This window comes from Tachyglossus aculeatus, chromosome 22 (genome assembly GCF_015852505.1).
Source record: "Tachyglossus aculeatus isolate mTacAcu1 chromosome 22, mTacAcu1.pri, whole genome shotgun sequence".
In the NCBI taxonomy this organism is placed as follows: Eukaryota; Metazoa; Chordata; class Mammalia; order Monotremata; family Tachyglossidae; genus Tachyglossus; species Tachyglossus aculeatus.
Window position 1 is genome coordinate 31954168 of NC_052087.1, and position 26081 is coordinate 31980248.

Consider the following 26081-nt stretch of genomic DNA (forward strand, 5'->3'; position numbering starts at 1 on the left):
GATGATACTCTATACTGCTACAGTGTAGAGTAATTTATATCATAGCGAATATTTTCCTACAAATATCATGGTCTTTCCACACTTTCTTTCACTGAAATTGTTCAAAAATACGCCAAGCTCAATTTTGGGGGAAATCATTTTCTTTTTGTTTCAATTTCGGTAGTGATGGTGCAACAAGATTTTTCTTAATGAATTGATCATTATAGCTATTTAGGAAATCATCTGGGGGAAAATATTCAAAAACATAGTTGTTGAAATTTGTAGACTGCTGCTTGTTTTTATACTGTAAGGAAGCAGTTTCTGAGTTAGCTAACATGGGAACAATGACAAATGGTCTTCTTCAGTAGAAGATTTTCAGGTTAATTTTCTGTTCCATTTGATTTCTAGACCTCACGTCAGACTTAATATTTGGAAATAGTCTACCTTCATTAGCTACTAAACTTTTCAAACAAAAAAGAAAGCTTTCAAAGAAGTGGAATGCCTAGAAGACAAAGAGGAAATTCTGAATTTTAAATGGAGGTTTATGATGAAAACAATGGGAGATGGAGAAAACATTGAAACAAAGTAATTTGGTGAGTATGACAAAGAAATTCCCCATTGAGGTATATTTTAGAATCTGGTGGAGGACCTGCTATAGGAGAAATCAATCAATCAATCGTATTTATTGAGCACTTACTGTGAGCAGAGCACTGTACTAAGCGCTTGGGAAGTACAAGTTGGCAACAAATAGAGACAGTCCCTACCCAACAGTGGGCTCACAGTCTAGAAATGAAATCGTAAGGATGAAGGAAATGAAGAAAATGATGGAGTGGGCCAGGAATGAGGATTAGTGGGCTCTGCAGGAAACTAGAGGGTTGAAGTAGTGTGTACTGGTGACTTGGAAGTGAATTAAGAATTGCTGTGAGAGGGAGCCATTCAATAAGTCCTGGCTTCACTGGGAGATCTGAGGGCCTGAAGCCCAGACCAGTGACTTAGTGGCCATCATCTTCTGGCAGTGGTTGAAAATCAGTCAATCAACTGAGTTTACTGAGGACCTGGTATGTGCTACATGCTTTGCTAAGCATTGAGGAGAGTATAATAGGATTAGTAATCTTGCCCTCTGTCCAATAAGAGCTTATAATGTAGCAGGGAAGATAGATAAAGAGGATGTAGAAATAGTGGATCGTGGTTAGTGCCTATCTAAAAGTAATGCTTACCTAATTTTGTATGTAAGATATGTAACACGAATTATAGGTAAATGATTGCTGCAGAAGTCTTGAAGTGGTAGTTGGGGCAATCATAGATGATGAGCCCCATGTGAGACAGGAACTAGGTTCACTGTGCTTGACTTTTATCTCTCCAGGAGCATGGCCCATTGCTGGGGACATAGCAAGTGCTTAACATTATTATTTTCATTGTTATTTTTATCATTATCATCATCATTATATGGGTAGAAGAAAAAACTGATGGGAGAAAGATCTTTTGAAAGAGTCCTTATGGATGAGAAGTGATTTCAGAAGGGCTCTTAAGATACAGGGATATCTGATCTAGCTAATTTGATGGGAAAGGGATTTCCAGGGAAAGGGATCTTAAAAAATTCTTCATGTTCTCCAGTCTTTCCAATCTTTGGTTTTATCAGCATTTCTACTCCTACAGGCCTCTGATCACTGCAATGATGATGGTGTAGTTCAATTTCTTCTCACAAAACAGAAGGACAGTGAATGGCCAACAGAAATCACACTGCTGTGAGTGAGTTCATTCTGTCTGGATTAACAAGTGATCCACAGTTACAGATCCCCCTCTTTGTGCTGTTCCTCCTCATCTATGTGGTCACTCTTCTAGGGAATCTTCTTACCATTTTAATCATTAGAGTCAGTTTGCAACTTCACACACCCATGTACTTTTTCCTTAGCCACCTGTCTTTCTCTGACTCATGTTATTCAACATCTGTCACCCCTAAGATGCTGGCAAATTTCTTAGTGGACAAGAAAACCATTTCTTTCCCAGGATGTGTGGCCCAGTTATGTGCTGCAGCTACTTTTGGGTTACTGGAGTATTGTCTTCTGGCAGTAATGGCGTATGATCGATATGTAGCAATCTGTAAACCCCTGCTATATATAGTCTGCATGCCTCAGAGACTGTGTGCTTTACTGGTTACTGTTTCCTACATTGCCAGCTGCCTGAATACCGTGGTCTATACAGCTAATATATTTAGTTTGACCTTCTGTGGACCTCCTGAAATTAATCACTTCTACTGTGATGTCCCCCCATTGTTGAAGCTGTCCTGTTCGGACCCCAGGCTTGCCCAAGTCCTTCCTGCTGTTGCCATGGCCATCATTATGCTGGTTACGGTTCTGACCACGCTGATATCATATGTGTACATCCTGCTGGCTATTCTTAAAATCCAGTCCTCCGGAGGAAGGCAAAAAGCCTTTTTCACTTGTGCCTCTCACCTAATAACGGTCACTTTATTCTATGGTACTACAATTTGTATTTATCTGTTACCCAGTTCCAGCTTCTCAATGGATCAGAAAAAAGTTGTGTCTGTTTGCTATATGATATTGATTCCAATGCTGAACCCAATGATCTATAGTCTGAGGAACAAAGAGGTGAAAGATGCCCTGTGGAAGAGTATGGGCAGGGAACGTGTCAGCTGATTCTGCCATACTGTACTCTCCCAAGTGCTTAGTATAGTGCTCTACGTTGAGTATGTGTTCAATATATACTATTGGTTGATCAATTTTAAATGTCAAGAATCACACACTAGCGTGTGATTTATTCATGTGGGTCAACTCATAACACTAAACAGGATTTTTGCATTTTATATCTATCCTCTTCTAATGTGAGGGTTGCACTCTTACAAAACCCTTCATTGAGAAGAACCTGTGCTGTGGCATGTGCCGTGCTACGCTGTAAACTCGTTGTGGGCAGAGAATGTGTCTGTTGTATTGTACACCCCCAAGGGTTGAGTAGAGTGCTCTGCATAGAGTAAATGCTAAATAAACATGATTGACTGACTGACTCAATCAATCAATCATATTTATTGAGCGCTTACTATGTGCAGAGCACTGTACTAAGCGCTTGGGAAGTACAAATTGGCATCACATAGAGACAGTCCCTACCCAACAGTGGGCTCACAGTCTAAAAGGGGGAGACAGAGAACAGAACCAAACATACCAACAAAATAAAATAAGTAGGATAGAAATGTACAAGTAAAATAAATAAATAAATAAATAAATAGAGTAATAAATATGTACAACCATATATACATATATACAGGTGCTGTGGGGAAGGGAAGGAGGTAAGACGGGGGGATGGAGAGGGGGACGAGGGGGAGAGGAAAGAAGGGGCTCAGTCTGGGAAGGCCTCCTGGAGGAGGTGAGCTCTCAGCAGGGCCTTGAAGGGAGGAAGAGAGCTAGCTTGGCGGATGGGCAGAGGGAGGGCATTCCAGGCCCGGGGGATGACGTGGGCCGGGGGTCGACGGCGGGACAGGTGAGAGCGAGGTACAGTGAGGAGATTAGTGGTGGAGGAGCGGAGGGTGCGGGCTGGGCAGTAGAAGGAGAGAAGGAAGGTGAGGTAGGAGGGGGCGAGGTGATGGACAGCCTTGAAGCCCAGGGTGAGGAGTTTCTGCCTGATGCGCAGATTGATCGGTAGCCATTGGAGGTTTTTGAGGAGGGGAGTAATATGTCCAGAGCGTTTCTGGACAAAGATAATCCGGGCAGCAGCATGAAGTATGGATTGAAGTGGAGAGAGACACGAGGATGGGAGATCAGAGAGAAGGCTAGTGCAGTAGTCCAGACGGGATAGGATGAGAGCTTGAATTAGCAGGGTAGCAGTTTGGATGGAGAGGAAAGGGCGGATCTTGGCAATGTTGCGGAGCTGAGACCGGCAGGTTTTGGTGACGGCTTGGATGTGAGGGGTGAATGAGAGAGCAGAGTCGAGGATGACACCAAGGTTGCGGGCTTGTGAGACGGGAAGGATGGTAGTGCCGTCAACAGAGATGGGAAAGTCAGGGAGAGGACAAGGTATGGGAGGGAAGACAAGGAGCTCAGTCTTCGACATGTTGAGCTTTAGGTGGCGGGCGGACATCCAGATGGAGATGTCCTGAAGGCAGGAGGAGATGCGAACCTGGAGGGAGCGGGAGAGAGCAGGGGCAGAGATGTAGATCTGGGTGTCATCAGCGTAGAGATGATAGTTGAAGCCGTGGGAGCGAATGAGGTCACCAAGGGAGTGAGTGTATATTGAGAACAGAAGGGGACCAAGCACTGAACCTTGGGGAACCCCCACCGTAAGAGGATGGGAGGGGGAGGAGGAGCCTCATTCTGCAGGTATGCTCACAGCCCGTTTCTTCTGATACATCAAGCTGTTTCCAGCCAGACCCATGTTTTCAGAGGTTGTTTTGCTTGGCTTGACTTGTTCCCCTTATTCATCTCCCCTCCCAGCCCCATGACATTTATGTACAAATCTGTAATTTATTTATTTATATTTTGTGTGTGTATGCCCCTCTAGACAGTAAGTTCGTTTTGGACAGGGAATGTGTCTATCGTTGTATTGTACTCTCTCAAGAGCTTAGAACAGTGCTCTGCATAGAGTAAGCGCTCAGTGAAATGATTGACTGACTGACTGACTGAATGATGTCTATGACAAACTGTCACAGGAACAGGCCATGGAACTGTTCAAAAATCCTCTTAGCTTTTTTCAAATTGTGCAATTATTTTCATCTATGGATCTGATGAGAGGGAAATGGGTCTGATATCGATCTGTGTTGTATTGCGGCTAGGGCAAGATTAATAAATAGAATCAATCAGTGCTATTTATCAAGCCCTTACTATGTGCTGAGCACTGTATTAATAGTTATGACGACTACCATAAAACAGTGTTGTTAGGCACATTCTCTGCCCACAATGAGCTAACAGGCTAGGAAAACAAATGTCTGACATCTTTATTTTCTTTTCCCAAGAGTAAAATTGGATGGTACTGATTTTTTTTATGATATTTGTTAAGCACAGCACCAGGCATTATACCAAGGGCTGGGGTAGCTATAAGGTTAGACAGAGTCTATGTGCCACATAGAGCTCACAACCTTATTTCCCATTTTACAGATGAGGTAAAGAGAAGTTAAATAACTTGCCCAAGGTCAAGCAGCCCACAGGTGGTGGCAAAGCTGGGATAAGAACACAGGACCTTCTGAATCCCAGTCCCATACTCCATCCACTAAGACCTGCTGCTTCTCTCCTAATAGTAATAGGCCACACCCTCTCTGATGTTCAATCCATATTCAATCAATCCCACTCTCATATTCAATCCATATTCAATCCATTACTAAATCTTGTCGATTCCACCTTCACAACATCGCTAAAATCCACCCTTCCTCTCCATCCAAGCTGCCACCATGTTAATCCAGTTACTTGTCCTAACCCTCCTTGATTACGGTATCACTCTCCTTGCTGACCTTCCAGCCTTCTGTCTCTCCTCACTCCAAACTACACTCTGCTGCCTCAGTCATTTAACTACAAAAACATCTGGGACATGTTTCGCCGCTCCTCAAGAAACTTCAGTATTTTCCCATCCACCTCCATGTCAAACCAAAACTCCTCACCATTGGTTTCAAAACACTCAATCACCTTGCCCTTTTGAGGTAGGAACTCACCTTGCTACTCTCTTAGTACAACACAGACCACACACTTCACTCCTCTAATGCTAACCTCCAGACTGTACCCCATCTCATCCATCTCATTGCCGATCTCTCACCCAAATAGGGCCTCAGCTTGGAATGCCCTCCCTTCTTCAAATCCAACAGCCAATTATTCTCTCCCCTTTCAAAGTCTTAGTAAAGGCTCATCTCCTTCCAAGAGAACTTCCCTGACTAAGCCCTCCTTTCCTCTTCTTCCACTCCTTTGTTTGTCCCCCTGAGATGCTTCCTTTATTCATCCCCCATCCCAGCCCCACAGCACTTATGTCCATATCTGTAATTTCTTTATTTATATTAATGCCTGTCTAAACTGTGCTATATGATACACAGTGCTGTGTATCTGTGCTATATGATTGTGGGCAGGGATGTGTCTGATAATTGTCGTATTGTGTCGTCCCAAGTGCTTACTGCAGTGCTCTGAACACAGTTAAATGAATGAATGAATGATAGTTTGTCAGTCTCCTATGATTCCTTCAAATTTCTGTGTAAAAGACCCAAGGAAAATAGACACAGAGACATCAAAGAATGTTTAGATGAAAGTGATAAAAGCAAGTCTACTGATAAACAGATTCACTAATTCAATCAATCAATCAATCAATCAATCGTATTTATTGAGCGCTTACTATGTGCAGAGCACTGTACTAAGCGCTTGGGAAGTACAAATTGGCATCACATAGAGACAGTCCCTACCCAACAGTGGGCTCACAGTCTAAAAGGGGGAGACAGAGAACAGAACCAAACATACCAACAAAATAAAATAAGTAGGATAGAAATGTACAAGTAAAATAAATAAATAAATAAATAAACAGAGTAATAAATATGTACAACCATATATCCATATATACAGGTGCTGTGGGGAAGGGAAGGAGGTAAGACGGGGATGGAGAGGGGGACGAGGGGGAGAGGAAAGAAGGGGCTCAGTCTGGGAAGGCCTCCTGGAGGAGGTGAGCTCTCAGCAGGGCCTTGAAGGGAGGAAGAGAGCTAGCTTGGCGGATGGGCAGAGGGAGGGCATTCCAGGCCCGGGGGATGACGTGGGCCGGGGGTCGATGGCGGGACAGGCGAGAGCGAGGTACAGTGAGGAGATTAGCGGTGGAGGAGCGGAGGGTGCGGGCTGGGCAGTAGAAGGAGAGAAGGGAGGTGAGGTAGGAGGGGGCGAGGTGATGGAGAGCCTTGAAGCCCAGGGTGAGGAGTTTCTGCCTGATGCGCAGATTGATCGGTAGCCATTGGAGGTTTTTGAGGAGGGGAGTAATATGTCCAGAGCGTTTCTGGACAAAGATAATCCGGGCAGCAGCATGAAGTATGGATTGAAGTGGAGAGAGACACGAGGATGGGTGAAATTCCTCAGCCAATTCATTTATTTAAAGGACTTTTCTAGTGTAATCTGTACTTTACTTTACTGCCAAACCCATCTGAGAGAATGCCAACCTATCTGGGAAGAATTTGTCAATTCCAATCAGCAAATATTACTCCAGCCACAAGTCTGAGCACAGAGTCTAGCTGAGGAGCATTGACATCAGCATCTTCACTTGACTGACAGATGACATTCATGCATTCATTCATTCAATCACATTTATTGAGCCCTTACTGTGTGCAGAGCACTGTACTAAGTGCTTGGGAAGTACAAGTCGGAAACATATAGAGACGGTCCCTACCCAACAACGGGCTCGCAGTCTAGAAGGGGGAGCCAGACAACAAAACAAAACACGTAGACAGGTGAATGTAGACATTCAAGGTGTTTGCAGCCTCCAGGCTTCTCCTCTGACCCTGCCTCTTGATGAAGCCCTGGGGCCTGTTCCTAACCTGTAGACGAGGGGGAAACTGAGGGGCAAAAGCAACACAGAGGTCATCAGGATCCCTAGGCACTGATTGTCTGTCAGGCAGACTCCTCCACCAAACACGAAAAGGCGATCTTTTAGAAAGCCCCTGCCCGTGTGATCATAACCTAAAACTTTTCAGCTCTGGGATGGCGACAGAGCAGATTTTTCGATGGTTGGTTGGATAATGAGGCTAATCTTGTAAGGTATAGTCAAAAACAAGATGATTCTATAAGCTCCGTATCACAACTACTACACTCTACAGAGTGCTTAGGCCAGTGCTTGGCAGCGTGGCTCAGTGGAAAGAGCATGGGCTTTGGAGTCAGAGATCAAGGGTTCAAATCCCAGCTCCACCAGTTGTCAGCTGTGTGACTTTGGGCAAGTCACTTAACTTCTTTGGGCCTCAGTTACCTCATCTGTAAAATGGGGATTAAGACTGTGAGCCCCCCGTGGGACAACCTGATCACCTTGTAACCTCCCCAGCGCCTAGAACAATGCTTTTCACATAGTAAGCACTTAATAAATTCCATCATCATCATCATCATCACACAGCAGTGCATAGCAACATGGTCTAGCGGAAAGAGCATGGGACTGGGAATCAGAAGATGTGGATTATAATTCAAGCTCCCCTGCTTGTCTGCTGAATGACCCTGGGCAAGCCATTTAATTTCCCGGTGCCTCACTTACCTCATCTGTAAAATGGGGATTAAACCTTACTCGCTCCTACTTAGACTGTAATTTCTATGTGGGAACGGGAATGGGTCCAACCTGATTATCTTGTATCTACCCCAATGCTTAGTACAGTGCTTGGTATATAGTAAGTGTTTAACAAGCACCATAATTTCAATTATTCATTCATTCAATCATATTTATTGAGTGCTTACTGTGTGCAGAGCACTGTACTATGCACTTGGGAAGTACAAGTCGGCAACATATAGAGATCGTCCCTACCCAACAACGGGCTCACAGTCTGGAAGGGGGAGACAGACAACAAAGCAAAACATGTAGACAGGTGTCAAAATCTGTAGACAGGTGTCAAAATCTATCAGGAATGCCTAATCTTTTGACAGTTCCATAAACAGAGTGTTGGTAACATGACGGTAATTAAACCAGAATTTGAATGTGCACACCAAAACTGCCCAGTTGTTGGTATGCTCACTTTTAAAAAGCTGTTCTGCTTGATCCTCGATGGAGCCGTCCGCTGCCGCCACTGCTGCCAGCGCCAGCACGAGCGGCATAACAGTCGAGGCACAGGGAACCGAGCCTGGGCCCCTTCCCGGGCCTCCTCCTCCTCCTCCTCCTCCTCGTCCTGGTCCGGCCCGGGCAGCCATGTAGGGCCCTCCTCCTCCTCCTCCTCCTTGTTGGATTGATATTTCCCAGTTGCTTTTCATTTCATCTTACGAAGATTTAACCAGTATCTCATGTGTTGAGAGGGGAGGAGGAATGGAATTGGGTTACCTGGTAACTGATTCAGTTCTCCAATCCATTTATTTAGTGGTTTAGGAAAAGAGATCAAAATGATCCAGAGTGACTGTATTCCTTTCTCTAAAGGTGCAGTATGCATGGATCTTAGGGAGACCTCATTTCACGTGAAATACATAGATTTCATTGCATATTTCTCCTACGTTTCATTACATACACAGTTCCTGCCAATCACAGAATCATTACCAGGAGAATAATTCTCAAGGTAACCTATACACTGTGTACTGTTCCCATCCCTCCCTCCTCGGACATGTTGCTTATGTCCTTCCTTCTTCCTGGAACTCACCTCTCTCTCATCACCTCCAGGAAGCCTTCCCTGATTAATTTACCTCCCACACCACCAGTTTTATGCCCACAACTGCTATCACAGGCCTTTGTACCAACTTTGTATTTATATACTCTAGATCAATCAGTCAATCACTTCATGGTTTTTACTGAGCACTTACTATATGCAGAACACTGTACTAAGCACTTGGGAGAGATCAATACAACAGAATTATAGGGAATTATAGGGAAGTAGTGTGGCTCAGTGGAAAGAGCACGGGCTTTGGAGTCAGAGGTCATGGGTTCAAATCCCGGCTCCACCAATTGTCGGCTATGTGACATGGCTCAGTGGAAAAGAGCCCGGGCTTTGGAGTCAGAGGTCATGGGTTCAAATCCCGGCTCTGCCACTTGTCAGCTGTGTGACTTTAGGCAAATCACTTCACTTCCCTGTGCCTCATTCCCTCATCTGTAAAGAGGGAATGAAGACCGTGAGCCCCTCGTGGAACAACCTGATCACCTTGTATCCCCCCAGTGCTTAGAACAGTGCTTTGCACATAATAAGCGCTTAATAAATGCCATTATTATTATTATTATTATTATTATTATTCTCGGTCCCTCAGTAACCTCATCTGTAAAATGGGGATTGAGACTGTGAGCCCCCCGTGGGACAACCTGATCACCTTATAACCTCCCCAGTGCTTAGAACAGTGCTTTGCACATAGTAAGTGCTTAATAAATGCCATTATTATTATTGTTATTATTAATTAGAAGACATATCCTCTAAACCAACTGGAGTAATACATTCCCAACTCATTCACCTTCCTGTTTCCTCCTACTTGTAAATTATTTTAGTGTCTGTCTCTTTCCTTAAATTGTATGCTCCTTCATTTATTCCTTCAGGTCAGAGATGGTGTCTAGTTACTCTAACTGTACTCTCTCAAGCACTTACTACATTGCTCTGCTCACAGTTGGTGCTCATTAAAAATATTTTTAGGGAACAAATTCTCCTTTCCTCCTCTTGGGTGACATATGTCAGAACACCCTTTCTGCTGTGAGGAAGTGATCAGACACGCTCCTTGAGCCGGGACTGTATCTATCAACTCCATTGTATTTTACTCTCCCTCATGCTTAGTACAGTGCTCTGAACAATCGAATTCCAGAATCCCTTGCTTCCTACTCATTAATGAAAATGGCTGTTTAGCTTAAAAGAGTGGTGGTACTTCCCAAGGTTTGTAATAGATTACTAGGAGGGGCTTTGGACTGGGAAAAATTAGTCCCTAAAAAATTGCTTTGTTTTTTGTTGTGGGGTTTTTTTTGGTATTTGTTAAGTACTTACTATGTGGACTGAAGTAGATAAAAGCTAATCAAGTTGGACACAGTCCAAGTCCCACATGGGGCTCACAATCTTAATCCCTATTTTACAAATGAGATAACTGAGTCCCAGAGAAGTGAAGTGACTTGCCTCAGGTCACCCAGCATATAGGTGGTAGAGTTGAGATTAGAACCTAGGTCCTTCTGACTCTCTGTCCTAGGCTCAATCCACTAGGTCATGCTGATTTGTTCAGGCAGATGTCATCATGAGGTGACTGAATTATAGCCCTAGATTACGAAACTTTGGTTGCTCAACTCCATGGTGTATGATAGTTCTCTGAGGGGTAATTCAGATTTTCGTGTTGAATAAGACAGAAACTCCTTTTTGGCAAAAACTACCTCACCTCTTGGGAGTTCAGAAAAGTTGTGAGGTCCTGCAGGTAATTATTCCCAACCCCTGGGTGATCTAAAGAGCAATTAAATAATGCTTTCCACTTCTTGCAGTATCACAGGTGACTCAGAGGAGTTCAGGGACTTCGTCCCCAAACACCACAAAGCCCAATATAAACATGTCTCTGTTCCCCAATGCTAAAGCTTTTTGAGCTTCGGTTGATAACTCTTTTCAAATCCAGCAACTTGTGGAACTCCTGGAATTTTAGTCTTGAAAAATGTTGAATTTTGTGAAGCTGACTCTCCTTCAACCTCCTCTTCCTTCGCCTACGTATCTGGAGGTTAGAATAAGATTATGTAAATATACAGCTATCAGCCCTTCTGATGGGGTACAAGAATAGGGACAAAAGCCTAGGCTCATTCTTTGGGCCAGGAAAATCACATTGACTTTTCCCTCCACCCTTCAATCAATCAATCATTGGCATTTATGGAGTGCTTACTGTGTGCAGGAAACTGTAATAAGCTCCTGGGACAGTGCTGTACAGTAGAGTTGCTTCCAGCAAAGAAACAGATTACAGTGCTCATCCTGCTCTTGGTTAAGAAATGTTAAGTAATTCCAGACACTTCCAGAGGTATAGGGGCTCTTCCAAAAGCCTTATGACAAAGAAAAGGGCTACTGAGATTACAGGAGATTTCTGTTGACCCTATCTTCTGGATTAATTTAGAAATCCATTAGATATTGTTTCCTCTGTGTGCATTTTGGCTGCAAGCCACTCTCACTGCACTCATTTTTAATTAGATAAGAAAAGTGTACAGTTTAAGTGTGGATAGGCACTACGTTGTAAGGCAGAGCCCTTCTGAGATGATCCTCCCCTTGATTCTTCCATTGATGCAGAGTAATTTATTCCATAGTAAATATTTAAAAATATGGTCTTCGACATTATCTTGCAATGAAATAGCTCATAATTGTGCCAAACTCAATTTTGATGGGAAGAATTTTGCTTTATTTTTTTCAATTTCAGTAGGGATGGTGCATTGAAATCTAAAGTAGTTCAAAGATTTTTCTTAATGGATAGATAATTATATCTATTTACAAAATCTTCTGGAGGAAAATATTCAAACACACTGTTGTTGAAAAGGGTAGATTGCTGCTTGTTTTTATAATATAAGGAAGCAGTTTCTTAGTTTGCTAGCACGGTTATAATGACAAACGGTCTTCTTCGGGAGAAAATTTTCAGGTTTATTTTCTGTTCCGTTTGATTTCCAGACCTAAGATCACCCTTAATATTTGGAAATGCTTTACCTTCATTAGCAACTAAACTTCTCAAAGCAAGAAGAAACCTGTCTAAGAGTTGGAATGTCTAGAAGACAGAGAAGAGGAGATTCTGAATTTTAAATGGAGGTTTAAATGAAGAAAAATGGGAGAGTGAAAGAATTAAAATAAGGTAATTTTGTGAGTATGACAAAGCAATTCCCCAGTAAGGTGTATTTAAGAATATTGTGGAGGAGCTGCTACAGGTAATATGTATAATGGGAATAAATGAACTCTTAAGGAGGAAGGAAATGAAGTCATGATGGAGAGGGTCAGCAATGATGAAAAGTGGTCTCTGTAGGAAAGTAGAGGGTTGAAGTAGTGTGAACTGGTGCCTTGGAAGAAATGTTCTGTAACTGAATTAAGAATTGCTGTGAGAGAGAACCATTCAGTAAGTCCTGGCTTCAATGGGAGATCTGAGGTCCTGAAGCCCAGACTAGGAACTTAGCAACTATCATCCTCAGGCAGTGATGAAGGTCATTCAATCAATATAATTTATTGAGTATTTATTGAGCACTTACTGTGTGCAGAGCACTGTACTAAGCTTTTGGAAGAGTACACTACAACAATAAACAGACACCTTCCCTGCCCACAACGAGCTTACAGTCTAGAGGATTAGTAGACATGAATTATTAGCATGACCCCTGTCCAATAGAAGCTTATAATGTAGCGGGGAAGAGAGATATAAAGGAAGTAGAAAAAGTGGAGAGTGTAGGAATTAGTGCTTAACTAATGTAAGAAGGGTTGTGGGTTGTTGCAAAACTATTTTATTAAAGTGTTAGTTGGGGCACTTGTAGACTGAGCTTTACATGGGACAGGGAACTAGATCCACTGATTATCTGAGCTGGGTACGTAGCAAGTGCTTAGCACACATTATCATCATCATCATCATCATCATCATCACTATCTGGATAGAGGACAAACTAATAAGAGAAAGACCTTCTGGATGAGACCTTATGGATGAGATGTGATTTTAGAAGTGCTCTTTAGATAGAAAGGGCTATGATCTGGACAATTCGAGAAGGGAGAGATTTCCAGGCAAAGGGATTTTTATCAGTTCTGTAAGTTCTTTGGTCTTTCCAACCTTTGGTTTTAATAGGAATGCTACTTCTCTGGACCTCCGAGCACTGCAATGCTGATGGTGTAATTCATCTTCTTCCCACGTAACAGAAGGACACTGAATGGCCAACGGAAATCACACAGCTTTAAGTGAGTTCGTTCTGTCTGGATTAACGCGTGATCCACAGGTACAGATTCCCCTCTTCATGCTGTTCCTCCTCATCTATGTGGTCACTCTTCTGGGGAATCTGCTCATCATTTTAATCATCAGAGTCAGTTTGCAACTTAACACACCCATGTACTTTTTCCTTAGCCATCTGTCTTTCTCTGACTCATGTTATTCATCGTCCGTCACCCCTAAGATGCTGGCAAATTTCTTAGTGGACAGGAAAACCATTTCTTTCCCAGGATGTGTGGCCCAGCTCTCTGCTGCATCTATATTTGGGGTAGCGGAGTATTGTCTTCTGGCAGTGATGGCATATGATCGATATGTAGCAATCTGTAAACCCCTGCTATATATAGTCTGCATGCCTCAGAGGCTGTGTGCTTTACTGGTCACTACTTCTTACCTGGCCAGTTGCCTGAATGCTGTGGCCTGTGTAGCAAGTGTATTTAGTTTGTCCTTCTGTGGATCTCATGAAATTAATCACTTCTACTGTGACGTCCCCCCATTGTTGAAGTTGTCCTGTTCAGACCCCAGGCTTGCCCAAGTCCTTCCTGCTGCTTCCACAGCCGTCATTATGCTGGTTACGGTTCTGACCACACTGATATCGTATGTGTACATCCTGCTGACTATTTTTAAAATACACTCCCCTGGAGGAAGGCAAAAAGCCTTTTTCACCTGTGCCTCTCACCTAATGACAGTCACTTTATTTTATGGAACCACAATGTTTATTTGTCTGCTTCCCAGTTCCAGCTTCTCAATGGATCAGAAAAAAATGGTGTCCGTGTGCTATATGATATTGATCCCCATGATGAACCCAATGATCTATAGTCTGAGGAACAAAGAGGTGAAAGATGCATTATGGAAGATGATTGCTCTAAAAAAATGGTCTTTTTAATGTCAAGAACCGCACACTAGATGTGAATCAGGCACATTGGTCCATTCATAACAATAAACAGGATTTTTGCATTTTGCATCCATCTTCAGCAAAGATGTCTACTAGTTCTCTTCTGAATGTGAGAGTTGTATCCTGTGTTGAGAACTCATGCTGTCAAACAGGCTTTGCTCATTCTGCAGGTATGCTCACAGCCTGATTCTTCTGATGTGCCATCAATCTGTTCTCAAACAAGCCTAATCATTTTTTAATTGCCTAGTAACACTCAAGCCAAAGGGTGTAAAGAAAACTTGGACAATAGCATAATTAAATGTTCATGATCATTTCAATTTATACTTCATTATATTAATAATAATAATAACAATTGCATTTGTTAAGTGCTTACTATGTGCCAAGCACTGATCTAACCGCTGGGGTAGATACAACGTAATAAGGTAGTCCCACTTGGGGCTCACAGTCTTAATCCCCGTTTTCCAGATGAGGTAACTGAAGCAGAGAAGTTAAGAGACTTGCCCAAAGTCACACAGCAGACAGTTGGTGGAGCCGACATTAGAACTCACATCCTCTGACTCTTAAGCCCGTGCTCTTTCCACTAAGCCACGCTGCTTCTCTATAATTACGTATTCAGCTGTTTCATCTTGACATATTCATTTATCTACTGATCATATCATTCTTTTTTCTCCTGCTTTCACTGTTTATGAACAATTTTTGTCTCTCTGTCTTCCCTATAATACAGGTAACTCCTCGGTGGTAGATAATGTGTGCTTTGCTTCTGTTGAACTCTCCCAAGCATTTAGTATGGTGTTAAAACTTGAATAAATTCTGGATAAATACCTTTGATGGAGTGATCGATTTGAATTTTTTTCTATTAGATCGGTTTGAATAATGGATACTGAAATCTTTTATCCAGCTCTGCAACTCAGTTTGTCTTCAGGGCAACTCTGGTGGAAGTCTAGTGAATGTGTAATCTCATTTCCCTTGTCATTCCTGTCTCCAATCCAATAGCCAATAAACCAATTGCTCCCAAGTCCTTGAGGTAATCTTTATTGCTTCTCTAAGCGTCTCCATGACCATTCAACCAATTGCCTTACTCTGAACTAAACTATTGCTATATTTTTCTTGCTAGCATCTCAGAACCCCTCTCACAATTGCACCTGGAGAGTTTTCAATACTCTACCAGTCTCGGCTACGGAAGGGAGAGTCAAGCAGAGGCATACCCATTCCTTTCCAAAGATTTCAGTACCCATTATTCCAACCAATCTAATAGAAAAATGACCACACCCCCAATTACACACTCATATGTACTATTTCCTCAGCCACTTGTCTCTCTCTGACTGCCCATTCATTCCACATAATAATAATTATGTTGGTATTTGTTAAGTGCTTACTATGTGTGTAGCTTGGGCAATGGCTAGTAAGTGGAAGGCAATCTGCTAGAAGTCAAAACTCACCTGATCTGTGCTGGGCAACACTAGCATGGCAGAGATTTGAGGGCAGAGACTCAGGTCTGCCCAGAAGGCAATGATTAACTCTTTCCATATTTTTACCAAGAAAACTCTATGGAAGCACTACCAGAAAGATTGCAGATGGAGGTGGGGCAACCTGGGAGAGAGGTATCCATGGAGTTGCTATGGGTTGGAGATGACGTGACAGCATAAGACAAGCATCTCAGTAGGGTGGAGCCAATTCCTGTGACCAAGTTGGGAAATTTTCCCTAAGCCATATCGTGGAACAGACCTTCTTAGTAGCACATTCTTCTAGGAGGCATTTCTCAGTAAGGCACCCAGAGAGAAGCTGTTTCAAATCAAAATTCTACCAAATACAGTTTCATCTTGAGAATTAAGACCTGCTTGGAATTGGCGCAGCATGTCTTAGTGGAAAGAGCATGGGCTTGGGAATCAGAGGTCATGGGTCCTAATCCCAGCTCCACCACTTATCAGCTGTGTGACTTTGGGCAAGTCACTTAACTTCTCTGTGCCTCAGTTACCTCACCTGTAAAATAGGGATGAAGACTGTGAGCCCCACATGGGACATCCTGATTACCTTGCATCTACCCCAGCACTTAGAATAGTGCTTGGCATATAGTAAGTGCTTAACAAATACCATTATTATTATCATTATTATATCTTTTTCATTTTTAATCTGTAAAGAGTTTGCATTATTGTCATTATTTTTCAATGACAATAGCATTGTAAGCACTATTAAATTTCAACTCCTGATGTGGCAAATTTGAACTTCAGCAAGACTGGATGCAAATTAAAAACCTGGATAGTTTCTAAAGTAATTCTCCAAATTTTTAGACTTTGGTCTCTTCATAGCCACCTACCCTCTTTCTCAACTGTACTCTCTTCTTTTCTGACCAACTCTTTCCTAGTCACCCTTGAATCTCTCCCCTTTACCCCATGCAGTCTCTCATCCTTCGACTAACTCCTCTCTTACTTTTTCCACTGCAGTTTTCTTCCAAGTTTCTTCCAAGTGTCCTGCTACCTAATCTATCACAAACCGATTCATGCATTCTGCAAAATCTCTCAGTCACTCCATATTTTAAACTCTTTCCTCCCCTTTTTCCTTCTTTCATCTTTGCTGTACCCTAGGCTTCTATAAGTAGTAGCAGTAACAGTATTTTTTAAAGACTTACTGGGTATGTACCACTGTACTAAGCGCTGGGAAAGAGTATGCAGGTGGGAAATAGACACAGACACTTTCCCTTGAGGAGCTCACAGCCTATCGATATAAGCATGTGGGGTTGGGAGAGGCAGGGAGAGATGGTGGGGAGAAAACTGGAGATGGACATAATGAAACACTAAAATATTTAAACAGCATAAGGAATAAGGACAAATATGCATTGCATAAAATATGCTTCCTGTTTAATCTCTGTATTTCATTTTGTTTAGATTTGTAATCTCCCATTGTCAATTATTCTTCTGAACATTTTCCCAAGTTGACCTACATGCACTTAAAAAAACTCTTGTGTTCTAGAAGCCGACCCCCAACTATTTCCTTTAAATCAATCACAGCTCAACAATAAGTCTACTCCTTCTTGAAATTTTCTCCAGTTAATATCAACTGTACTCTGGCATATCAGAATAATTCCCACCAACCCCCACATCTGTATTCAGAGGTGATGTCTCCGCAATTTCCCTGCTGCGTTAACAATCCTACCCAATATAAAGAGACTCTCAGTTACCCTTCCAAAACTTTATTGGCACACACTGACTTGTACTTTCCGAGCTCTTAGTACAGTGCTCTGCACACAGTAAGCGCTCAATAAATATGATTGAATGAATGAATGAATTGCTGATAGCATTAGAAAAAGCCTGGATTCATCAATAATGGCTCTTGGTATCACATCCTCTTTATCAGCAACCGACAGATGACATTTCTTTTGAGGTGTCTTTACAACATTTCTTATAGAATTCCTCTGAGGAATTTCCCATTAGGCTGAATCAACATTGTTGAGAGGAAACACCTAATCATATTTCAGTTAAGGTGGACTTCAGAAAGACTTCTCCCAAACTTCATAAAGTCCATAAACTTAGCTCTAAGTTTATCTTCTCATAAGTGAAAATCTTAGGATGGGACTAAGTAGACCCCAAGGGTGTGAAAAGTGAGCGGTAAAAATCTGAGGAGAGCTAAATTAGGAAAGTCAATAATGAGACAGGATTATAATCAAGAGGAGATTGGGGAGGCACTAGGAATATCGCATCAAGTACAAATATGGTCCCTTTGCAGGGATCTATTAATCAGAGTTCGTGTGTCGTCCAGTAAGGGGAGGTCAATTGATATTGTACCAAGGGCTAGACCTAGGCCTTGTCTCCTCTGAGTTGAGAGCAGGTTCTACTACCAGAAAGAAAAATACAGAGCCTAATAAATGCAATAAACCTCACTACTCTCCATGTACAACCCAGCCCAGGCACTTCACCCCTCTAATGCTAACATTCTCACTGTGTCTCGATCCCACCTACCTTGCCTCCGATTCCTAACCCACATCCTGTCTCTGACCCAGAATGCCCTCCCTCCTCAAATCCGGCAGTCAATTGCTCTCCCACCCTTCAAAACCTTATTCATTCAATCATATTTATTCAATCGTATTTATTGAGCGCTTCCTGTGTGAAAAGCACTGTACAAAGAGATTATTGAAGGCACATCTCCTCCAAGAGGCCTTCCCAGACTAAGCCCCTCTTTCCTCTTCTCCAACTCCCTTCTGCTTCACCCTGTCTTGCTCCCTTTGTTCTTCCCCCCTCCCAGCCCCACAGCACTTATGTACATACCTGTCATTCATTTATTTGTATTGTTGTCTTTCTCCCCACCTCTAGACTGTAAATCCCTCGTGTACTTGAGTATTTTATAAGTAAACCCATGACCGCATTTTTTTCCCTGAAGCTTGTGCCCTGTACTCTCCTCTCTGTCTTCTTCAGAAATTGTTATATCCTGCTAACATATTGTTCCATTGGAACAGCATACTTTTAGTAAAATTTGTCATGCACATTCTAGTGCCAAGAATGGGTCATTGCTAGCCTACATGTAGAGTAAGAGCCATAAGAATCTAGAAGGAGAGAAGCATTTAAAAGGGAAAGATGATTCTGACACCTTTGTCTAATCAATTAGTAGTATTTATTGAGTACTTACCGTGGGCATAACCCTGAACTAAACGCTTGGGTGAGTAAAAGACAGTAGCGTTGGTAGACATGATTCCTGCCCAAAACCAGCTCCAACTGTGGGGTTTCCTCACCCTTTCCATGTGCTTATATTGTAGTGAGACTCTAGCTGTAGAATATGATATACTGTTTTATTCTAATTAAAACATCTATTTATACTATATTTTCATTGTTGTGATTTCCACCCAGATATACATTTAACTGTAACAACGGTCAAAGATCCAATTTTTTACTAATAGGTATTTTTCATCTATTATCTCTGTTTTGGAAAATGGTATTGGTAAGAAATGGTATTTGTTAATAAAGGATACTTAAATAGTGATTTACTTATACATTGTGTCTTTTAAATGACTAAAAATATTTTTCCCTCCGCCCAACAATATGCAAAAACCCTCACTGAAGTCTAGAATAGCGAGATCTTGTTTCCACCATGGGTTTGGCTTTTTCATTTCTTATGCTATTTGCTATGTTCCAGGGATTGTACTATACGCTCTGGTGTAGATACAAGTTAATCAGGATGGACACAATCCATGTCCCACAAGGGGCTCACAGTCTTAACCCCCATTTTACAGATGAGGTAATGGAGGCACAGAGAAGTTAAGTGTCTTGCCGAAGATCACAAAGCAGACAAAGAGAGGAGCCAGGATTAAAGCTCAGGTCATTCTGTCTCCCAGGACCACACTCTAGCCACTAGACCAGGCTGCTCCACAGCCATTTAATCCAATCAGTCAATCCTTCACAATATCACTAAAATCCACACTTTCCTCTCCATCCAAACTGTTACTATGCTAATCTTAGCACTTATCCGATCCCATCTTGATTACTACATCACTGTCCTCCCTGTCTCTCCCCATTCCAATCCATACTTCACTCCACTTCCCAGATCATTTTTCTACAAATCCATGTTTCCCCACTCCTCAAGAACCTCCAGGGACTGCCCATTCATCCCACATAATAATAATTATGTTGGTATTTGCTAAGTGCCAAGCACTGTTCTAATCACTGGGGTGGGGGATACAAAGTAATCAAGCTTGCCCCACTTGGGGCTCACAGTCTTAATCCCCATTTTACAGATGAGGAAACTGAGGCACAGAGAAGTTAAGTGACTTTCCCAAATTCACACGGCTGACAAGTGGCAGAGCCGGGATTAGAAGCCATGACCACTGACTCCCAAGCCCGGGCTCTTTCCACTGAGCCATGCTGCTTTTTATAATAATAATGACGGTATTTGTTAAGCGCTTACTATGTGCCAAGCACTGTTCTAAGTACTGGGGGGTGGGGTAAAGGTAATCACGTTGTCCCACGTGGGGCTCACAGTCTTAATCCTCATTTTACAGATGAGGGAACTAAGGCATAGAGAAGTTAAGTGACTTGCCCAAAGTCACACAGCTGACAAGTGGCGGAGCCGGGATTAGAACCCACAACCTCTGATTCACAAGCCCGGGCTCTTTCCACTAAGCCACAGCTTGCATAACAGAAGGTTTTCACCATAGTCTTTAAATTATTCAATCACCTTGCCCCCTCCTAACTCACCTTGCTACTCTCCTACTACAGTCCAATCTGCACACTTCGCTTCTCTAGAACCAACCTACTCAGGGTACCTCCATCTCATCCATCTTGTCACCGAACTCTTGCTCACATCTTGCCTCTGTCCTGGAACACCCTCCCTCTACATCTCCAACAGACAGTTAATCTTCCCAACTTCAATCCTGATTGAGGACACATCTCTTCCAAAAGATCTTCACTGGCTAAACCCTCATTTCCTTTTCTCCCACTCCCTTCTGAATTGTCCTGACTCACTCCCTTTGTTCATCCCCACCCAGCCCCCAGTACTTATTTACGTATCTGTAATTTACTAATTTATATGAGTGTCCCTCTAGACTGTAACCTCATTGTGAGCAGGGAATGTGTCTCTTATATTGTTGAGTTGTACTCATCTAAGTGCTTAGTACACTGCTCTGCACCCAGTAAGTCCTCAATAAATACAATTGATTGATGGATTGAAAATACATTAATCAATCAATCATACTTAAATAATAAGAATAATGATGGTATCTGTCAAGCACTTATTATATATCAGGCATTGTTTTAAGCTCTGGGGTACATACAAGGTAATCAGGTTGGACACAGTCCCTGTCCCACATAGGGCTCACAGTCTTAATCCCCATTTTACAGATGAGACAACTGAGGCCCAGAGAAGTGAAGTGACTTACCCAAGGTCACACGGCAGATAAGTGGTGGTGCTGGGATTAGAACCCACGACCTTCTAACTCCCTGGCCTGTGCTCTAACCACTATGCAATTCTGTTTCTCTATTTATTGAGCACTTACTGTGTGCAGAGAACTGCACTAAGCACTTCAGAAAAAACAATACAACAGGATTGGTAGACCCATTGCCTGCCCACAAGGAGCTTACAGACTAGAGGGGAAGCTTTTACATTTCAGGAAGGGAACCTCCCAACATCATCTAGCCTTCATTCTGAGCTGCAGAGGGGCTTAATGGCCTAGTGCTTTTCTCAAAAGCCACCTCCCAAGGGAAAAAATGAATTGCTTCTATCCCTGGAGGATTTAATTGGGGCTCTACCATCTGCTGCCTCTTGATGACATGACTCTGCTCTGGACAGTTCCACCCGACATGGACCACTTTAACAATCAAAATTCAATCAGATTATGTGATTGCTTCACAGCATCTGATACCCACATCTCAAGGTTCTAACATAACTACACACGCTTGCTTAGAGCTAATATTGTACTCCTCTTGTATACTTTTCCAAGTGTTTGGTATGACACTTTGAACTTCCTAGGCACTCAATAAATATCACTGATTTATTATAACAATCTCAAGACCCTTCTCTCACCCTGCTTTGGAAGGATGTGATGTCTGCCCTGGAGGATTGCTTATAATATGGAGAAAATTGGGTTTAAATGGTGAGTAGTTGGAATTTGATTCAGTTACACAACTATTCTGACACTATCTGGAGATTCTAATGAATTAACCAGAGGAAAAGAGGTTGAACATAATAAAATCTGCCAACAGAGAAGAGAGAGCAGGGGTCACGTCTATCTACTCTGTTGTCATGTATTTTCCCAAAAATTACAGTGCTCAGTACACAGTAAATGCTCAAGACATACAATTGATAGATTGATTGATTGACTGATAAAAGACCACTGTGAGGGGGGATCAGGATTAGAGGAAGACCCAAGATGGAAGAATTGAGGAGGGTAAATGAATATCCCAGAGGGGAAGGATAGAATAACCTACACTGAGCACCTCCCCAGACCCCTCAGGACCATACAGAAAAAGAGGTCTAAGAGAAAGATGATAATGCACAAAGTGAAACTCTGATAGGTAAACTCAAAAGAATTCAATATCTGCCTCACTGAGCAATGTACCTGAGATTTATTGCAAAAGTCAAGAATAAACTCAAGGTACGTTGTGAGAAAGTGAAGTACGCCTAACTAATGGGTGCTAAACACCTGCTCTGCTTCATTTTTCTACTCCACAACATAGGAATAGAAATATCTATCCCATACCTACCTCTTGTTTTTCTTATTACACTTAATCCCAAGATAACAAGAACATATTAATGATTCTCTATGGTTTCCAGGAAAAAAAACAAACTATCAAAATATCTAGGGATTCAGTCCCCTAATGCCACCTGTTAGAGTATGAATAAAGCTCTTCAATTCTCAAGGACTTTCTCAGAATCCATAAAAACAATACTTTCATGATTAGGTAACGTTTTCCTTTCCATTTGGTCATCACGGACTTCTTCTTTCATGGTGGTCATGGGAATAGGTAGGGTGTCTATGAATAGGATTAGTAGGGTCCAGGTTTCAACAGCTTGTGGTTTACATAGTCCCAGGTATGATGAGTGTTAGATTTAAATGGAGTTTGGGTCCTTTCTTTCTTTTGAAAAGTATGAAATTAATTCAATTCCTTTCTAATTCTGACCAATGTCTCTGAAAATGACTTGAAGCTCACCACTTAGGCAGAGAGTGGAGACTCTAAGGTTACTTTAGCAAGCACCCTGAGGAGATTCCATGTTCAAGACCTTTATCAGGATTTCTGTTATGGATTTTAAAATGTAGAAAATCAAGAATGTTCTTTCATTTGTGAATCAATTTGATGTGTATCTACAGGTTCTTAGGAGCAATGTTCTCACACAAACATGTAAGAGTTCCTTCACCGGTATTGTTCTGCTCTACCTATGAGTTATATGTTTTAGTATTGGTGCACCAATGCTTCTCTTACTGCTTCTTGCTCATTCAGTGCTATTACCAGTGGATTCACCAATAGTTATTTGGAAGTCTCACGACTGGGAATCATCTGTTCTTCTTGATGAGAGGCTCCATCAGAGACTCCATCATCAGTTTATCAGAGATCGAGGAAATCGGGCAAACAGACGTAAGGGTAAGTGAGAATAGGATGGAAAACGCAAGGAAAAAAGGAATTTGTATTTCAAAGCTAAGTTTTAAAAAATGTACTTCATTTCAAATACTTTCCCGAATTCCAAACAGGACATTATTTTCAGCATTTCAGAGATCTAGATTTAGGACATTTTATTTTCAATCACTTGCTTCAGTTGAGCTACTTTGAAAAACATTCCTCTAAACTTTCCTAGGCTAAAGGAAAATCACTGTAATTCTGGCACAGTTAGTTTAAGTGTAATGTGGAATCTGAAGCCAGAGTATAAGAATGGTAAGGGTTTTGAACTGCAAGGATTAGATTCTTCAAAATATTTCAATCAACCTGAGTGGGATTGTTTGGGTCTCTCTGTTGCGTTCTGAATTTTTAATCATTCTGGTGACTCCATGTTGCTAAGACTTGTTCCAACTTCAATTTTATTTTAGCAGATAATAATTATGGTAATGATGGCATTTGTTAAGTGCTTACTATGTGCCCAGCACTGTTCTAAGATCGGGGATAGATACAAGTAATCAGGTTGTCCCATGTGGGGCTCACATTTTTCATCCCCATTTTACAGATGAGGAAACTGAGGCACAGAGAGGTTAAGCGACTTGCCCGAAGTAACACAGCTGACAAGTAGCGAAGCTAGGATCAGAACCCACAACCTCTGATTCCCAAGCCAGTGTTCTTTCCAAGAAGCCACGTTGCTTCTCGTGGTTGCAGGTGCCCCTTTTGGATTAAATGGCAGATAACAATAGCTCTCAAGTTCAAGATTTACCAAAGACAGGGAGCTGCAGGTCATTTTCATGCCGTTTCTGAATATCTATGTTGTTACTGTCATGGGGAACCTGGTCATTATACTATTACTCATGTTGACGCCAAGTCTCTCCCCTCTTTTAAATAGTTGTTGGCATGCTACCGCTACAGAAGGACAGCAACTCCACTCTTCACTCACAAAATATGAAAGGGAAGAATCTAATGGCGGTTGGAGATGGCACTTTGGTAACAGAATTTATTCTCTTTGGATTCACTGATGACGAAAATTTACAAGCCATCCTTTTTGGGCTATTTCTAGTGATCTACATGATCACCTTGATGGGCAACCTTGGCATTATTATGTTAATTCGGGCCAGCCCCCAATTACACACCCCTATGTACTATTTCCTCAGCCACTTGTCACTCTCTGACATGTGCTTTTCATCGTCTGTCACTCCGAAGATGCTGGACAACCTCCTGCAGGGGAAGAGAACCATTTCTTTTGGAGGTTGTGTTGTTCAGTTTGCTGTGACTATAACCTTTGGCACCAACGACTGCTTCTTACTAGCAGCGATGGCTTTTGATCGCTACTCTGCCATCTGTAGGCCTCTGCTCTACCCACTCATCATGTCCAATAAGGTGCGTTTCCAGCTGGTTGTGGCTTCCTATGTAGGTAGCTGTGTCAATGCCATGATTTTTGAAAGTTCCGTGTTTAGTTTGTCCTTCTGTGGGCCAAATGAAATCAATCACTTCTCTTGTGATTTCCCTCCTTTGCTGGAGCTTGCCTGTTCCGACCCCCGAGTGGCTCAGATCGTGAATTCTATCACTTCGATTCTCATCAGTTTGATCACGATTCTCATCATAGCCATCTCCTATCTGTGTATCCTCTCTGCAATTCTGACAATCCCCTCCACTGAGGGGAGACACAAGGCTTTCTCCACCTGCACCTCTCATCTGACTGCCGTCACGCTGTTCTATGGGACTGCAATGTTTATTTATACACAGCCAAACTCCAGATACTCAATGGGTCCGAATAAAGTTTTGTCTGTGTTCTACATGGTGGTGATCCCCATGCTGAACCCTCTGATTTACAGCCTGAGGAACAAGGATGTGAAAGAAGCTCTGAGAAGAACATTTGGTTCTTAAAAGATGTCCTGAGTGATTGATGCAATGAACAAGAAGGTTTTTTTGATCCTCACACAATTAAGGGAACTGAGGCTAGCTGTGGGACACCAGGGCTTTCAAATCAATAAAGCGGTAAATTCTTCTCCTTTTGTGTGAGACTTTCTTCCCAGGTGAAGAGGGGAGAAGACCTTCTGTCTGACCCTCTCAGAGTCTCTCTTAATGCTAGGTCTGGTCTGGGATTATTGCTGCTGCTGCTTTCACTGACTATTCATTCATTCAATCGTGTTTATTGAGCGCTTACTGTGTGCAGAGCACTGAACTAAGCGCTTGAGCACTGTACTAAGCCTTCTGTCAGCCAGGTGTGTGGGCAGCGGACGTATCGACCGACTCTTTGTACTGTCCTCTCGTAAGTGCTTAGTACAGTGATCTGCCCACAGTAAGTGCTCAGTAAATTGCATTGATTGATTATGAGTATATAATCAGGGTTTAATTTGTTCTGCACACAGTGAGCATTCAAAAATACAATTGATTAAGTGATTGATTAATTCCGTGGCTCAGCTTTGGGAGATCCAGGGACCAAGCTCACACACGAAGTTATCCAAGCAATCCCTTAACCCTTTACAGATTTTAGCTTGCTGTATCCAATGTCATTATTTGGAAGCGGCGTTGCCTAGTGGAAAGCGCAAGGGTCTGGAGGCCAGAGAATCTGGTTTCTAATCTCAGCCATGTAACCTGCTGGGTGACCTTGGACAATTTGCTTAACTTCTCTGT

At 42.3% G+C, this 26081-nt stretch overlaps 3 protein-coding genes across 3 annotated transcripts; all 3 read left to right on the top strand.

The window, feature by feature from the left end:
• Positions 1–1700: 1700 nt before the first annotated feature.
• Positions 1701–12297, top strand: LOC119944047 (olfactory receptor 502-like). The gene is made up of 5 exons (XM_038765274.1): positions 1701–2610; positions 7628–7686; positions 8556–8727; positions 11175–11273; positions 12200–12297. Exons 1-5 carry the CDS (start codon positions 1701–1703, stop codon positions 12295–12297), a joined length of 1338 nt encoding a protein of 445 aa, XP_038621202.1.
• A 1128-nt stretch (positions 12298–13425) lies between these two features.
• On the top strand, positions 13426–14364 carry LOC119944048 (olfactory receptor 502-like). Its single transcript, XM_038765275.1, has one exon. The coding sequence runs from the start codon at positions 13426–13428 to the stop codon at positions 14362–14364; it is 939 nt and encodes a 312-aa protein (XP_038621203.1).
• Positions 14365–24341: 9977 nt separating this feature from the next.
• Positions 24342–25331, top strand: LOC119944049 (olfactory receptor 477-like). The gene has a single exon (XM_038765276.1). The coding sequence runs from the start codon at positions 24342–24344 to the stop codon at positions 25329–25331; it is 990 nt and encodes a 329-aa protein (XP_038621204.1).
• Positions 25332–26081: the final 750 nt, after the last annotated feature.

Coding starts and splice junctions, on each gene's coding strand:
- LOC119944048 (XM_038765275.1), top strand. CDS start 13,426: ATGGCCAACGGAAATCACACAGCTTTAAGTGAGTTCGTTCTGTCTGGA.
- LOC119944047 (XM_038765274.1), top strand. CDS start 1,701: ATGGCCAACAGAAATCACACTGCTGTGAGTGAGTTCATTCTGTCTGGA. Junction 8,728..11,174: donor CCAGCACGAGCGGCATAACA/GTCGAGGCACAG, acceptor TTTCAAATCCAG/CAACTTGTGGAACTCCTGGA. Junction 11,274..12,199: donor CTTCGCCTACGTATCTGGAG/GTTAGAATAAGA, acceptor TTTGATTTCCAG/ACCTAAGATCACCCTTAATA.
- LOC119944049 (XM_038765276.1), top strand. CDS start 24,342: ATGCTACCGCTACAGAAGGACAGCAACTCCACTCTTCACTCACAAAAT.